At 42.9% G+C, this 17,059-nt stretch overlaps 2 protein-coding genes and 1 non-coding gene across 5 annotated transcripts; all 3 read left to right on the top strand.

The window, feature by feature from the left end:
• The first annotated feature begins 162 nt into the window (after positions 1-162).
• LOC141912059 (PAT complex subunit CCDC47-like) lies at positions 163-7,740 on the top strand. 3 transcript variants are annotated; one of them, XM_074803237.1, is made up of 10 exons: positions 163-191; positions 905-1,037; positions 1,226-1,401; positions 1,841-1,966; positions 2,444-2,618; positions 3,030-3,214; positions 3,946-4,047; positions 4,774-4,887; positions 5,401-5,655; positions 6,265-7,740. In XM_074803237.1, the coding sequence occupies exons 2-10, from the start codon at positions 914-916 to the stop codon at positions 6,502-6,504; spliced, it is 1,497 nt and encodes a 498-aa protein (XP_074659338.1). In that variant the 5' UTR covers positions 163-191; positions 905-913; the 3' UTR covers positions 6,505-7,740. The 3 variants fall into 3 exon arrangements, with proteins under 3 accessions (XP_074659338.1, XP_074659337.1, XP_074659339.1); XM_074803236.1 differs by having other exon boundaries at positions 166-215; XM_074803238.1 differs by lacking the exon at positions 163-191 and adding an exon at positions 502-522.
• Positions 7,741-9,560: 1,820 nt separating this feature from the next.
• Positions 9,561-9,723, top strand: LOC141912381 (U1 spliceosomal RNA). The gene has a single exon (XR_012620160.1). It is a non-coding gene; the product is annotated as a U1 spliceosomal RNA (small nuclear RNA).
• Positions 9,724-15,490: 5,767 nt separating this feature from the next.
• On the top strand, positions 15,491-16,645 carry LOC141912190 (cysteinyl leukotriene receptor 1-like). Its single transcript, XM_074803402.1, has one exon. The coding sequence runs from the start codon at positions 15,491-15,493 to the stop codon at positions 16,643-16,645; it is 1,155 nt and encodes a 384-aa protein (XP_074659503.1).
• Positions 16,646-17,059: the final 414 nt, after the last annotated feature.

Below are 17,059 nucleotides of genomic sequence, written 5' to 3'. Positions count from 1 at the left end.
CTTAAACGTGAACCAAATCTTCAATATAATATGGCATGATTTTAATTGGGAAAAACCCCAGTGTTCCCTAATTTCTGGCCGCCGGACTCGAATCTCTCTCCGATTCGAGTCCAGTGTCCGAAGTTTATCCAACAATCGACGGTATCGCCGTCTATCGATCGTGTAGTAAATTAACCCATTCACCAGTACCGGTACGTGGACTGTAGCAGTTACAGGTTTGTTTTACGCTATTTTTACCTCTGATCAGTAATTTAGAACGCACCCAAAACTAATCTTTTCATTTACGAAAATACTTGACCCGCCGCATTTAGATCGAAACCTCCCTGGCAGAGGGATAGACGGAGAAAGAAGGGAGGCTTCCTCGCCTGTGTGGAAATCGATCAATTCAATTCATGAATGAAAATCAAGCTTTGTTGCCTTCTACACACGCAGTTAAATGTCCCTTTTCGAGTCCATAAGGTTTTCGATGACCCCTGGGAATATTTTAGTCTGTATTTGAATTTGAACGAGGTTACTCTTTTAGTAAGCACTTGTATCACACACAGTCACAGGGGCTCGTCATGGATTGGACCCACCTGCCCACACCCAGACCCAGCATCCTATGTCATGTACCACCTAATCTTTTTCTATAGGTGGTACGTAGGATACTGGGTTCAATCTTTGATTTTGGACCCCCGGCTATTGTGACGAGCCCCAGTGACTTGCATTGTCACTACTACTAGCACAGTACCCGCAAGCAAACGTCCATCGGACGGACATGGCTGCCTGGTGGCCATTTTGGATAATTGAAATATAACATGGCTGCCTGGTGGCCATTTTGGATGATTGATATCTAACATAGCTGCCTGGTGGCTGTTTCATTCTGCAAATTTCTACTTTTTCATAATAACGATTCTCATTTCAGTAGCAGAAAATGAAACATCTTTATCTCGTAGTCATCGCGTTGGCCTTGCTGGTCAAGGTAACTATGGTAACCAGCGCGCACGAGGCAGAAGTCGAAGACAATGAGTTCGCTGAATTTGAAGATTTCGATGAAGGTAAAAGGGAGAGAGAGATCCAGAATTTGAATATATCAAATTTAGGGGGCTTTCAAAAACTAGCTCAGAGGAGTGGATCAAGGAAATTTGGGAGGCCGCGGTCCGGGCTCAAATAACCAGACTCAAATCTAATCAAAACTATGAGATTTTGTGCGGACGGAAAATTTAGTATTTTTGATCAATTTCAGATGAAGTCGTTAAGAAACCTGCGCCGTCTGCTCAGAAAACGGAAAAGAAATCGGGAAGCGAAAGTCCGTCTGCCGCCGCCGGCGACGACGAGCAGCAGACGCAGCCGAAAATAAAACCGTCTGCCGGAAAAACAGTTGATTCTGCGACAACAGACGAGGACGAGGCAACAGTTGAAGTAAGTTTGATTCGAATTTTAAATTAACGGAAGAAATATTGAGTTTTAGCCTGATCTGGGTCCAGAAATAACTTAGACTCGTGTAAAATTGTTGGATTGGCTGAAATTGTTCAGTCTCAACTGTGGAACTGGACCAAAATGACCTTAACCTGGTCTTATCTTAAGTCGTCTTTCCTTTGACTGGGCTGCAAGGGCCAGTTGCACAGTCGTGACTTATGTCCAAAATTGCTCTAAAATCTGGTCTTAAGACTGGTCTTAAGTTGTTATATAGGCTATGGAACTAAGTTGGTCTTAGACTGGTCTCAAGTCTAAGACATGACTTTGCAACTGGCCCCTGGGCTTAAGATCTGATTATGCTTACCGGTACTCGCTAGAAAGCAACACTAGTTGACCAATTCGCCATCTATGAGGTAAAAATGACACTATTTCGTCACTTTAGAATGAAGAAGATGAATTTGACCATTTCAACGACGAAGAAGAATTCGAAGGCTTCGATAAAGAAAGTAAAACCAGTAAAATCGGGAAAGGGGGACAGGAAAAAATACCGGACCTCAAAATAACGAAGGTTAGTATCGAAACGAGGGGAAGAGTTTATTTGTCATTCAGCGAAAATAGGGTTCCTACGACTCATTGACTACTCATAAAATTAAATGATTTCAAAGATGCTTGAATCTTCTTCAAACTCCTTTAAAACTCCTTCAATTTTGCGAAATATGCAATTAGAAATTTTTGTCTTGTTTTGTACAGTAAAATACGCCTAAATCAGTAGATTCAGGGCCGGCATGTTTTCACCCCATTGCAGTTACTGGATTAGAAATAGAGTCTAGGTGCGTTCAGTCTACTCTAGGTAGTGTCAATGATAAGAGTTTACTTACAAAACCACCGAATTAACGGTTTAACGAGATAAACTGTAGCGATTCAGAAGCGACTACAGTAATTGCGATATATATGAAATTGATGCAGACGCTTCCTCGAAATATGAAATTTTCTCCTTATATCGAGGAAGATTTGAAAATGGTGTTATCTTGTATATGTGTTTCAGGTGCCGCTGCATTTACGCACAAACTGGGACAGTTTTTATCTGGAGATGATGATGCTCGGAGGTTTAGCCGTTTATTTCCTCAATTTTCTCGCCGGTAAAGCTAAAAACCAGAAACTCGCGCAGGCCTGGATGTCGGCGCATAAAGAGCTGTTAGAGGCTAATTTCCATATCGTGGGTATGTTAAATTTTTGCGAAACTACGAGTGTTTTCTCGGCTCCGAGAATGTCCAACTCACTACATTTTCAGATATTTCTCTCTCTTGTGGGTGGCTCCAAGAATAATGTATACAATTGGCGACATTTGCAAAAATTCATTTCTTTAGTGGGTGGCTCCCAGAACATCAAATTAATTTTGAAATGGCCCTTTCTCTTGTGGGTGGCTCCAAGAATACCATATACAATCGGTGGCATTGGGAAACATCCTTTCCTGAAGTGGGTGGCTCTTTAAATATATAAAACAAGACAAGTCTAAATCAACCCTTGATGGGTGGCTCCGTGAACATCAAATCAGCCCATACTCCAGTGGTTGGCTCCGGGTAGTGTTTAGTTAACGTTTGTTTCTCTATCTGTGGTTTCTACACGTGTAGGTGATGACGGACAGGCTAAAGAGGTGACGTCCGGCGTTTTAATGAAAGAATCAGAGAATGTTTACACTCTATGGTGCAGCGGTCGCGTCTGCTGCGAGGGAATGTTAGTCGAGTTGCGTCTGCTCAAACGACAAGATCTCGTTAATACAATCGCTCGTATGATGAAACCTGTTTCTGATCAAATTGTAAGTTTATCATCGACTTCTCACTTCAGTCTCTCATCCTCTCTCTCTCTCTCTCTTACTCCTCTCTCCTTATCTCTCTCTCCTCTCCTTGTCTCTGTCTCTCTCTCTCCTCTCCTTGTCTCAGACTTCCCTCTCCTTGTCTCTGTCTCTCACTCTCCTCTCCTTGTCTCTCTCTGCTCTCTCTCTCTCTCTTACTCCTCTCTCCTTATCTCTCTGTCCCTCTCACTTCCCTCTCCTTGTCTCTGTCTCTCATTTTTCTCTCATTGTCTCTCTCTCTTCCTCTCACTCTCCTCTCCTTGCCTCGCCACCTTTCTCCCTCCCTATTCTTTCTTCTCTCCCTGTAGAACCTTCTCCCATTATTCTCCTCTTCTTTCCCACTTACTCTTTCCTCTCTCTCCTTGTATCTCTCCCTCTCTTTCCCCTCATTTCTCTCATCCTCTCACTCCCCTTGTCTCCTCATTGTCCTCTTATCTCACTCCCCACACTCTCCTCTCCCTGTCTTCCTCTTCTCCTTGTCTCTCTATCAATCTCCCTTCTTTTTGTTTCTTTCCCTACATCTCTTTTTCCTATACCTCCTCTCTCCTTCCTCAGTATCCTCAGTCCCCTTCTCCCTCCTCTCTGTCCCCTTGCCTGACTCTGTTCCCCCTATCCCTCCCCTCTTCAACTTCTTCCCTTCTTCCCGTCTCTCCCTTCGCGAGAAAACGATATAATGTGTATATTGTTGTTTATAGATGATAAAGGTAACAATGGACGCCACCGATATGGACACGTTCGTCATGTGTCTCGCTCAGAAAAAGATGGCCGCCAAACTTCAGAAAGAGATGAACGATCTTGTAAGTAAAGTATCTTTAGACGACGATGATTAAAACGGACCAGTCGATTGACAGTTCCACCAGCTTGTAAATCAGAGTGGCTACATATCGGAAATGAGGGAAAGCTTAGGAAGTTTAATAAAAAGGCTTAAAATCAAGGGGAAAGTCGGGGAAATAGAATATTGAATTCAGAAAACAGAGTTGACGCCACATACCTGGAAATCAAGGAAAAGTCTTAAGAAATTTTCTTTTGTATTTTAACGAAGTCAGGGAATTTTATAAAAGTGCTTAACCCTTTCAGGGCTGGCTAATTAATACTCTATAGTGCTGAAGATAATTTGAAAATTCTGAAAAATTCCACCCTAGTGTGTCGAATAACAGGAATACCACTATAGTGCGTCTACACCGGGGTGCGGTGTATCGTTAGTTACTAATATTTCACTATGTTTGACAGGTGCTGCCATCTTTCAAGAGAGATAATAAGTAATTACTAATTAAATCCATACACCGCATTGCGGTGTACTAGCAAAATCCATCACCGATTCGTACACCGAACTGCGGTGTAGACGCACTGAAAGGGTTAAAAGTTGGGAAAATTCGTTGAGATTGCGGGATCTTGCGTAAAACGAAATGGTTTCTGTCTATTGTTTCTAGGAGATTAAGTCAGGGGGAAATAACAACTTAACTTACGCCCGAGTCAAATAAAAGTGGCTGCAACCTGTAAAATTCGCTGGTTTATATTTTCAGAGTCTGTTCTGTCCGGATATCAAGAAGAATTCGGAGAAGTACGGATTGTCGTCCTCGAGTTATCACATTATGGCTGAAATTCCGGAGGTGACTCCCGCTATACTTGACACCACGGTAAGAGAGTCCGGCCTATTACACTGAGTCCTTCTTGAAATGTTGAGTCCTTTCTTCTTACAAGAATCCTTCCTAATATTCCTTTCAAAAACGCCGAGTCCTTCCAAAAACAGGATCCTTCCCACGAGGCCTGAGTTCTGAGAGTCCTTCCTAAAAAACATACGTCCTTCCACATACAATCGAGTCCTTACTAAAACACGGACAAAAAGAAACCGCTCAATTTGAATCTATTGAATGAAATCTTTTATTCAAACAAAAATTAGGCCTCAAATTTTGGATGATATTATTTGAAGCAATTTTTAGAGGCGTCTGATTTTATTTTTTGGCGTGGTACGCGTTCTCGTCGATCCACGTGCTGATTTTGGCGCTCGATAATTTGGTGCATATGACCGATATTTCACCAGTGGCCGAACTCGCCGAGATAATGCCGATAATGAGACGATTGGGATTACGGATCTGGACACGGGCCTGGATTGCTGAGATTCACTATGACTTTGTTTTTGTATTTTTCAGGTTTGCGCCGTTTTGAATAAATTCGAAGGAATCGTCGAATACATTCACATCTCCGATCAGTTCTCCGGCCCGAAGCAGACGGACGACTCCGGCGCTCCGACGAAAATGCCCGAAGTCGAGAAAGTGCTCCAGTTCTGTTTCAACATTCCGAAGAAGGGTAACACTAACGTGAAGGACATGGAGGAGATGAAGCCGTTCCTGAAATTAGTGTTTCACTGTATGGATAAAGTGCGTCGTATTAAGCTGACGAAAGAGGTACGTGAACATGTCTGCCGTTATAAATCCCCCTATGACATCATCAAATTACAAACTTGTCCTTTGATCTAAAGATTCCAGAAAAGATTTCCATCTCCACATATCCCCCTATGACATCATCAAATTGCCTACTAATAATTTTAGTGGTTTGGACACATCTAGAAAAGATGTCTACCTCAATGAATCCCCCTATGACATCATCAAATTGTCTACTAGTGATTTGATCTAAAGACACTTCTAGAAAAGATGTCTGCCTCCATGAATCCCCCTATGACATCATCAAATTGTCTACTAGTGATTTGATCTATAGACACTTCTAGAAAAGATGTCTGCCTCCATGAATCCCTCTATGACATCATCAAATTGTCTACTAGTGATTTGATCTAAAGACACTTCTAGAAAAGATGTCTGCCTCCATGAATCCCCCTATGACATCATCAAATTGTCTACTAGTGATTTGATCTATAGGCACTTCTAGAAAAGATGTCTGCCTCCATGAATCCCTCTATGACATCATCAAATTGTCTACTAGTGATTTGATCTATAGACACTTCTAGAAAAGATGTCTGCCTCCATAAATCCCCCTATGAAATTTTTGATATTTTACAGGCTAAACAGAGAGCCGAGAGGAACCGACAGAAGATCGAGGAATCCTACCTGAAAGCTACGCATTCTACCCGCCAGGAGGCAGCACAGGCTCGACGTGAAGAGAAGAAACGTTCGGAGAAAGAGAAAATGATGAACGAAGAAGATCCGGACAAACAGAGGAAGTGGGAGGATCGCGAGAACAGGAGAGAGATGAAACGTAAACAACCGCGCATGAAAATGATGAAAATGAAAGCCATGTAAAAATTTCATACTCGCGAAAATAAAAACACCCACCACACGACCACAGCATACACGTGCGCGAATACCTCTACCCCCCTACAGCATAGCAGACGTCAACCTCCTGCAAGCTGGATCCACTCCACTCCACCTAAGTCAACACTTATATACATAGATATCGGTGGTGGGGACCTCCGAAAAACATAAAAAACACTGTGGTATCTTTTTTACCCTCTTGGGACTTTAGTCCCAGCTGGCTATTGCGTTCACTTTTAGTCCGTCCGTCTGTAGACGGAATTAAGTTAATTTTAGAAGTTTTGAAGACGATTCTTGTTTTATACATATATGTAAATGTATCTCTACCCTAGACAAATCTTCAGCCAAAAAAAACTGGCCCAATTCTTATGGCAAGTTCTATTATTGCGTTCAGTTCCAAGCAAGTTCCATTGATAGTTGTGTATCTGTTCACTGAAGGCTGTTGAATATTGAAATTGTTAAGCATTTCACCGAAAGAGCATGGCGTCCATTGATTCTTCTCACTCGGATTTTTGTTGTGTTTTCAAATTTCATTATTTCCCGCTCTTCACAGACGCACTTCATCATCTGCTGCTGTTCGAGAAGCAGGAGGGGCAAGTGAGTAGATGGTCGTCTGTCACCAGCGAGTGGCAGACTATGACCAGGTTCCGTCTGTCACCAGCGAGTGGCAGACTATGACCAGGTTCCGTCTGTCACCAGCGAGTGGCAGACTATGACCAGGTTCCGTCTGTCACCAGCGAGTGGCAGACTATGACCAGGTTCCGTCTGTCACCAGCGAGTGGCAGACTATGTCCAGGTTCCGTCTGTCACCAGCGAGTGGCAGACTATGTCCAGGTTCCGTCTGTCACCAGCGAGTGGCAGACTATGACCAGGTTCCGTCTATCACCAGCGAGTGGCAGACTATGACCAGGTTCCGTCTGTCACCAGCGAGTGGCAGACTATGACCAGGTTCCGTCTGTCACCAGCGAGTGGCAGACTATGACCAGGTTCCGTCTGTCACCAGCGAGTGGCAGACTATGACCAGGTTCCGTCTGTCACCAGCGAGTGGCAGACTATGACCAGGTTCCGTCTGTCACCAGCGAGTGGCAGACTATGACCAGGTTCCGTCTGTCACCAGCGAGTGGCAGACTATGACCAGGTTCCGTCTGTCACCAGCGAGTGGCAGACTATGACCAGGTTCCGTCTGTCAACAGCGAGTGGCAGACTATGACCAGGTTCCGTCTGCTCTAAGCAGGCGGTATTAGTTGGCTCATTTCGCGCCGTGCACACTTTCTACTTTTTTCTTCACTCCGTTTCATATTTGTATTTTGTAATAAGTGTTGCCTTATCTCATCGATATTTAAATTTTCTAGTCATCCTCTCAAGCATGGCCGTCTCCATAGATCCCCCTATGACATCATCAAATCGACCGCTCGAAAAGTTTCTCTAGACCTTCCTCGAAATGAAAGTCGACTCCAAAAATCCCCCTATGACATCATCAAATCATCTTGTTATTCACCAACAGTCTGAAATGAAACCTTGAAAAGATGACTTCCTCAATAAATCCCCCTATGACATCATCAAATCATCTTGTTTTTCACCAACCGTCTGAAATAAAACCTCGAAAAGATGACTCCTCAATAAATCCCCCTATGACATCATCAAATCATCTTGTTTTTCACCAACCGTCAAAATAAAACCCAGAAAAGATGATCTCCCTATGACATCATCAAATCGTCTTGTTATTCACAACCTAGAAAAGATGGCTGCTTACGTAGATCGTCTTTATGACATCATCAAATTACTGTATATGGTATTATAAGGAGGGATTTCTTTTTCATACCAAAAAGCCACATTATTGTAAAAAGTTTGACATTTCTTGTAAAATATGAGTATGTTTGTATATGTACTGTGCGTTGTATTTATTAAAGACGTTTCTAATTGTATAAAATATCATCTGACGGAAAAGATGTAGAATTTATGCAAATACTGGAAATAATTACAGTAAATATCGATTTTAAATAAAAGCGTTTTTCTCTTATGTTATTCGGTTCTTGGTTTCCCACAAGACTAATCGATATTGGATTGTCTTTTTGACCTAACGATGGGAACATGGCCCCACACTGTAAGCAGCCAGCAGCAATTTAAAGCCTAGCGCACATCGACAGTGCGATTGGAGACAACTAGTTGCAAGGCAGTTTTCGGCGCATGAGAGGAACTGGCTGGATACGATCAGTTGCTCGAATGTGAGCGAGCTTACGATTGGTAAGCGTCGATCTATCTCCAGTTCCAGCCAGTTGCCCATGTTCTACTTTTGAGCAACTTGTTGTACTCAATCGCAGTCATATCCGTCGATGTGCGCGCTCTGGATCTCGACGATCGACACGCGCCATGCAGTTGCTGCAACTGACCGGTTGTAACTAGATTTCGATGTGCGCGGGGTAATCGTTCGGTAGCAACTAGTTGTCTCCAATCGCAGTGTCGATGTGTGCTAGGCTTAAGACTGCAGGGACCCGCTAGTCACTCGGCGGTACAGACCGTGAATGCGACAACATATACATATCCCACTGAGCCACATAGGGCTGTTTGATATACCCAGGTATGAAAAGTTGCCCCACAATTAACTTAGATACGACGGAGGTTTATGGGTTAGGTATTTAGGCTAATGCTAACTCGGGTAACTTTACACCTGTCAAGCTGCTGTCTAGGCGGGCAGAAAAAAGCTTATTGGTGTGAAATGGTCTATTGGTAAATCTTTTTCGCATCAGGTTCGAGCCGGATACTTGCGACTTTTGACTAGTCAGTGGCGCCACGTAGCGTCAATATTGATAATCAGCAACTGTGTATTCTTTCTATCTAAATACCGGGTATCGCTGTACAATGAAAACATCGATTCGATATTTCTGATCAAACACTTAAAAATACTTTTTAAATTTGCCAAGTGTATACTATAAGGAAAATAGTCAGATCAATGTTAATATTGATATATTTATGATATAATTTAAACACCGGTCAGATAATATCCGGGTCAGTCGTATATATAAAATGGCGGACATTACGTAAGCATACTTACCTGGCACAGAGGTCCACCGTGATCTGGAAGGCGGTGCCTCTATGGCGAGGCCTGTCATTGCACAAAGACTGGTTGACCCATACGATCTCCCCAAATGTGGGAGACTCGGGTGTACAATTTCTGGTAGTGGGGGACTGCGTTCGCGCTATCCCCTCTATGAACAAACGAAAAATGGAACGGTTAATTCAAACAAACCTCTTAATTACTGTCCAGATGTTCTTCCCCGAGACGGAAAGCAGAAGATTATTTAACTGTTCAACCATTACAATGTCCCTTTTCTTGCAGCACACACCCAAAACAACAGGAAACTAACCCTTCAGAATCCAAATGAAACTAACCCCAAGCAAAAACAAAACCCAATGATGTAGGACTATCATATCCAATATTTAGGATATGAAAACGACTGCCATATCAAATCATCTTCATTTTCACTGCTTTTTTTTTTCGAGTTTACAGAATTTTTTGTTTAAATCGAAGTACATAATTTGAAATTTTCGGTTCCGGTTCATTCAAACAATCATCCAAGCAGTCTGAACCGGCAAGCGACTGATTGGGGTTAATTTAGTTGGCTGCCTAATTTAATACATCAAGATTTAGGAAATAACTATATTACAAGGTTGAAGATCATTTTGTCAATTTTTAACATTTTTTTGGTCGTTTTCCACGTGTAAATAGTCCGAATGTTTATTGTAGCCTTTCCTCGGGTAGATGTTGGTGTAAAAATCCTCAGCTCTTAGTTCTCAATAAATATCAGCCGTCAACTAAAATTAAATATACGTATTTGAAATCTTTTCTTTAGACATAGTCGATCTCTCTCTAATTACTACAGCTCATCATTTAAAATTTTAGGCTTTCAATACATATGGCAATATCTGAGGCAAAAAAAATGGAAATTACAGCAGTTCAGATATTGTGATGAAAGTTGATGAAGGATTATAGGATATATTGGAATGAACGTTGGGTGTATAACCATCCTCCCTCTGCAGGGACTCGAACCTGATGGCATCGCTACACTCAGCCACGGCACGAACCCCTGCATCAGTAGACCGGGTGCGCAGGTACATGCGCAGCTTTCCGAACGAAAACTGGCGGCACCAATCAGATTGCTCGTTGTATAATCGTTGAGGCAAATTTCAAGGAAGAACTATAAATGGGAAAACCCGGGCTAAAATAAAACGGGATTTCTGATTGGCTAAAAATCACATCATCTGAACTGCGCATGTATCTGCGCACACGGTCGATTATGGCAGGGTTTCGTGCCGTGGCAATCTCGATGCCATCAGGTTCGAATCCCTGCCGGGGGAGGATGTGTTTTCATTGCTCGATGGTGGCTCAACTAAGTAATCCCGACGAACTTTGAGTCCCCGTCGTGTGCCAGACATGTTGACTGCATCTGTGTATTCGGTTTGGGGTCTGTTATTTGGTGGTCGTTTTTCCGGTAATTCATTACTTGGTGGTTGTTCAGCGCTGGTAACAATTTCATACCGTTTCAGTACTGATAAACCTTGGTCAGTTATATTCTTACCTGCTAGTGCTTCCTGTCGTCGAATGAACTCGGAGACGGGTTTTGTATTTATTTTCAATAAAAGAATTGCTAATTTGCTCAGAACTGGGTCATCTACCGTAATTCGCTGCTGCAGCCTTTGGTAAACATTTGTTATGATCCGTTTTTGTGGGGAAATCCGAGCAGTTCTCTCTTGACGACGAAGCCACAGCTGTTTGATAATACAGTACATCAGACGATTTTTTCGCGAGTCAACGAGGTGTGCAGGTGCAAATCTTTTCCCGAATTTTAATTTCTGCACCACTGATGCGTCCTCGGGGTCTCCCTTCGTTCTACCAAACAACGTATTTCCCCAGCGTGAAGTGTATAGGCTATCAAACCGTTGGATGTTCCCATCATGTGGATCCAACTTATTCCATGCTTTTATGACACTTTCACGTTGGTTAGCAGTTAGACTGGGAGACTCGGGTGTACAATTTCTGGTAGTGGGGGACTGCGTACGCGCTATCCCCTCTACACCCAATAATCAAGTATAGAAACACAGGCACGATGATACTCTCAGATTCAAATCCAGGAGATTGTGACTTGTAGGTACCATTTATAATTCTGATACAATCAACAGCCTGCGACGATGTCATCGGATGCGAATCCCTGCGACTGAGATTGGCATAACATATACCGAGTAAGGAAGACTTATCATACTCGGTTTAAATGGTCGCTTGTTCTGTTAATTCTAATTATGACGCATATAGCATTTGTTTACGTCCTGTAAGTTCATATGATATGCTACTTCTGTTACGGGTCACATTTCACCTGATGATGGCTGTTAGTCAACAGCAGAAACGTTGCGGTTTCGTTTTGATAAATCATATCGTATAAAATTCGAATTGTGGGATTTCTTCGACTGTTTACAAACGGTTTAGTTTGACTCCATCCTCCCTCTGCAGGGACTCGAACCTGATGGCATCGCTACACTCAGCCACGGCACGAACCCCTGCATCAGTAGACCGGGTGCGCAGGTACATGCGCAGCTTTACGAACGAAAACTTGCGGCACCAATCAGATCGCTCGTTGTATAATCGTTGAGGCAAATTTCAAGGATGAACTATAAATGGGAAAACCCGGGCTAAAATAAAACGGGATTTCTGATTGGCTAAAAATCACATCATCTGAACTGCGCATGTATCTGCGCACACGGTCGATTATGGCAGGGTTTCGTGCCGTGGCAATCTCGATGCCATCAGGTTCGAATCCCTGTCGGGGGAGGATGGTTTGACACCAAATTCGTTCATTCCAATGTTCGTACTCATCTCGAAATCAAGGGATGTTTTTCCCTGTTATTTACTACACCGACTTGATTTCTATCAAGTTATTCGGTTTGTCCCACGCGAACCAACTCACCAGTCACATACCTGCCAATAACCAGGGAAGTGTGATGAGATCACACTTCCCTGCAATAACGAAGGCCTGTCATTATCGCTCTCACGTGGAGGAAGTGCGCGCATCAGTTTAAACGAACTACTATAATAGCTACACGAATAACAATGAACTGTTAAATATAGCGTTCGTGTTGTAGCTGCTTATCAGCGGGTCGCGCGCGCATTTTAATAGTGCGTTTACCCGCTTCGGGGATGTATGAAATTTGAAATACTTTGTGTAATATCATTCTATTCAGTCCTAAGTCAATAATTTATCCTGACTAATTGGTCCATCTTAAATCGTGTCGATGCGGGCGTGTTGCCTAAAATAGGTTCATGAGTAATACATGAATGTTTTGTAAATTTGACCATGGACGTGTTGATTAAACTACAGGGGCCTGTTGCTCAAAGGATGGTTAAAGATAACTGGCCAATAAATACCATAGTAACAATGTACTTTCAATTGTCACTCTGCCAACTATCTGCTGGTTAACTCTAAACAACTTTTGAGCAACAGGCCCGAGAGTGTTCCATAAATTGACGCAACTTTTTCAAAACTCAACATCCCCGAGCCTAATAAGGATGTAAATCAGTAACAACAATTGAAGCTAAGCCGTGGGCGTAATTGGGCATTTGGCAATCAAATACATCTACCGCACAATCGGTGACGATTTGGTAAAAATTAATAATGATTTCTTTTTGTCGGAGCATTTTTTTCCGAAAAGGTGCTTGACTTAGGACCGACACCGTAGAGTCAGTTGCTGAAAAGTTGATTAAAGACAACCAGCGGATAGAAACCATAGAAACAAAGAACAGTTAATTGTCACTTTTGTCAAATATCCGCCGCTGCTGGTTAACTCTAACCAGGGAAGTGTGACATCATCACACTTCCCTGCTCTAACCAACTTATGACCAACTGCAGCGCCTGTAGATAATACGTCCGTGATACGATCGACCATCCAATCTGTACTTCGATTTCCGATTCCAAAAACAAACCCCTTGTTTCGTTCCCGACAGATGCGGATGGGTTTGTGTAAGTCACATAACAATAGCTATGGAAATCCGATTTACCTAGGGGAAACATGGCGGCCAAATGAAGATCCAAGTTCACTGTTATTGAACAGTATCTATATTATATCCTGATTGAATATACAGTGTTCTAATGGGACCAATAGAGTTCCAGCGGGGCAACGCTCCACGCGCTTTACTCGTACGGACGGCTTCCCACGAGGACAGGTATCCGTAACTTCTGGAAAAGGGGAGGCATTTATAATCCGCGGAATGAAATTCCTAGAACCACCGAAGATCGGATATTTTAAGAACACTAAATGTCCATGATAATTGTCGTATATATTTCATCTATATTCCTTTAATGTTTATATGTTTACGTGTAATAGCTCTTTGTTTCTTGAGACGGTTTGTCTGTGTTTAATGCGTTAATAGTTGTTTATCTCTCTGTCATGTCGCTACTCGTCACCTTTGTTTTCGTATCATTTTCCATGTCTCCACACCGCGTCTCGTATCTCAATGAATATGAATAGTTCGTGTGTAAAAATAAATTATTTCCAGTTCTGGTATTACGAACTGTTAGTTAACTCTCAGTCTCTTCGCTCTGTTCCGTAATTCCGACGTCGACCATTCTTCACGAATAGGACCGAAAATAGCTTTGCTAGAATATCATAGAAATCCCGCCTCAAATCAGACCTCAATTGCAAGCCCCCATTACCTCAGCGCCAATCATCCCATATGGTCAAGTGGGGGTGGGGGGGGGGGGGGTAAGTGCGGTATGGGGTTGGTTTGGGGCTGAATCAATTGCTTTTTTTTAAAGATGAGATTTAAACTTTGGGCTGAAGAATCAAGGTATTCTCAACGGTAGTCTCGTGCGCATTGCACGACAAGCAGAGGGATTTTAACCAATCAGCGTCGAGTGACGTCACGAATAGCCGCCGCGGTGCAGTAGTATTGAGTTCTACTGTCCATCGTTGACGTTCATTTCTGCGGTAAGTCTCCACAGTGGTGACTGCACCGAAAATATCACCCGCATTTGCCGTATTCGGATATCCGAGCCGGGATATATTCACCTCGGGTACGTACGAAAACTTAAAATCGCGGTTGTGGACTTTGTTTGTGATAACGTCCGACAAATGTGTATGTGAATTTATAATTTCGTCGCTCTGAAGGACGCGATAGTGGCGTAACAACATTTCTGGGAATCAGAACAGAATTGATAAGTAATACATGCTTTGATACCGGACCAGTTTCAATAAGACGACATTTCATTGGTTTCGTATTTTCATTAGTTTCGAGGTTTGGATTGTCAGTAAGTATTCAATGCATTTTAAACTCATTCTTAACTGTTCGTCATTTTCATTAGAAAGGCCTTTCAGAATTACCTAGAGTACAGCATTTTGTTTTCAAGGAAAAAGTAGGATGATGGCGAGCAAAAACTTGAATGGGTAAATTATTTTCTATTATAGGCGTTTGAAAATGAAAGGGAACGGGGAAAAAATTAAAATTTGTTTTATTAATTGAGTATTCTCTACGTGGAAGGACTGCAGAAAAAAGGAGCGAATATCTAAATAAGGCTTTACAGTGACGAGGGGCCCAGCTCGAAGGCTTTTTATCGACATTATGTTGAAATCATATCATCAGTTTGAGTTTAATAACACGGTTCGTCCTGTTTCACTCCCGACAGGTGTGTTGGGTTTCCAAGGGACAACAATCAATACAAATCAAACGAAATCTACCAACCAATTAAATAAAGGGTCAATCCCTACTTTAAAATGAAAAATCCCACGGTTCTTAGAAAGGTTGTTTGGGATTGATTGTATTTTCACGATACCACGGGTCAGTTACAGGAATGTCATGACACAGAAGGCGGAAACAGTTTGTCACGACCGGAACTGCAGCTAGATGTCATGGTCGCCGACCTTTTCCAGAATGAATGATTTAAATAAACTATTTTCAGGTATAAAAAAACCCCGCTATTTATAAAGAACCATGGATCGGACACACGTAAACGCAACAATCACCAACGCTACGGAAACTACTGTTTCTGATATATCCTCGTCCACTACAACAACAGCAGCCGGGCTCGTTGAAGACCTCATGACGCCGTTATGGATCGGTCTCATCGAAAAATTTCCGTTTAGCATTGCAAATCGCGCCGATAGGTGGTACATCGTAATCTGCTATACCATCATCAATTTATTAGGTTTCCTAGGAAACCCTGTGATACTCATAATTATGACGTCGACGCGTTTGCGCAGACATGCCCACAGCGTCTACTTGGGGGCGCTGGCTGTCGCTGATTTCGTCGCTCTTTTACCGCGCCTGCTATCGCTCATCAATCAATACTCGGTTCTGGGCACTACCGACCACGTGATCTTAATATCGATCGAGTCTAAATACGCCTGTAAGGTCAGCGAGTACGTATATTTCTCAGCGGCTATCTACAGTTCGTGGATGGTTGCCGTTGTGTCCGTCGAGCGATTTATCGTAGTGCGTTTCCCTTTTCTCGGACTTCGCGTCTGTACTGTTACCAAAGCCCGCGTGGTGGCGCTAGTATTCCTCGTATCGATTTTCGCTTCGAGTTCTTTCATCTTCGTTTTCGTCGACTACGATCAGCGTCACGGTTGTTTTTACACGAAACGTCATCACTTCGTGCGTACGGTCTACGGTAACCCGATGATCTCGTACGGTCCGGGTCTGATCGTTTTAGCGTTCAACGTCGTCACTTTGGTGTACATACGTCGGTCGCGGGATCGCGTCCAAAGCGGCAGCTCGGTCAAATCGCGAAGGCTCCGTAAAGCGACGGCCATGTTGTTAACACTATCGATCTCGTTCCTGTTGCTAACCGGGCCCTTAGCTATAACCGTTTTTCTGATCTTAATTTATCCAAAATGGCGGCCGTGGTTGTCTGTTCCGATGGACTATCTACATATCGTTAGGTCGTTGAATTATGCTTTGAATTTAGTAATCTATTTGCTGACCGGGGAAGAGTTCAGACGCGTGTTTCTTGGGGCGTTCGTCTGCAGCCGTAAGCAGGCGACATCTAGCGGCGACTCAATCAATGCGGAACCGAACCGGTGCAAGTCATCTCCTCAAGATCCGACAGCGACATGCGTACGGCCGGACTACAAAAATAGTACCTAGAGTGAAGAAGAGGTCCCCCATACTTGTTGCCATAATTCTGCGAATGGGATAGGTAACGAATTTCGGTTATGTGCATGAAATCCATTGATCCTGAGAGACAGATTGATAATTAATGAAATAAGGGATTTCCAGGACTTTTTTGCTTGGAGTAAATGTACCAAACACGGTGGGGGATTCCCTTAGATATTCGATGGGATGTACTCGCATACCTGTACTGGGATACCCCTTCTTTCTAAAGGTTTGATTATTTCAAAATTTAGTTTGGGTATGTGGGGCGAAAACCACTTCAATGCGCGTAGCTAAGATGCTGGCCTATGAGTCATAAGCAGGATTTCCCCTGAATTTACGCGCTTATGTATGAACTAAACTCTCGAATTTCTTGTTTTTACTATAGGATATAGAAGATTTTGGAAT

This window comes from Tubulanus polymorphus, chromosome 10 (assembly GCF_964204645.1).
Source record: "Tubulanus polymorphus chromosome 10, tnTubPoly1.2, whole genome shotgun sequence".
NCBI classification, from domain to species: Eukaryota; Metazoa; Nemertea; class Palaeonemertea; order Tubulaniformes; family Tubulanidae; genus Tubulanus; species Tubulanus polymorphus.
Note: the sequence above shows the minus strand (reverse complement) of the source record. Positions and strands in the feature narration are given on the sequence as shown.

Excerpts from the sequence above, each read along its gene's own strand:
- LOC141912059 (XM_074803237.1), top strand. The coding sequence starts at position 914 with ATGAAACATCTTTATCTCGTAGTCATCGCGTTGGCCTTGCTGGTCAAG. Across the intron at positions 2,619-3,029 it reads GGCTAATTTCCATATCGTGG|GTGATGACGGACAGGCTAAA; the intron begins GTATGTTAAATT and ends CTACACGTGTAG. Across the intron at positions 3,215-3,945 it reads AACCTGTTTCTGATCAAATT|ATGATAAAGGTAACAATGGA; the intron begins GTAAGTTTATCA and ends TGTTGTTTATAG.
- LOC141912190 (XM_074803402.1), top strand. The coding sequence starts at position 15,491 with ATGGATCGGACACACGTAAACGCAACAATCACCAACGCTACGGAAACT.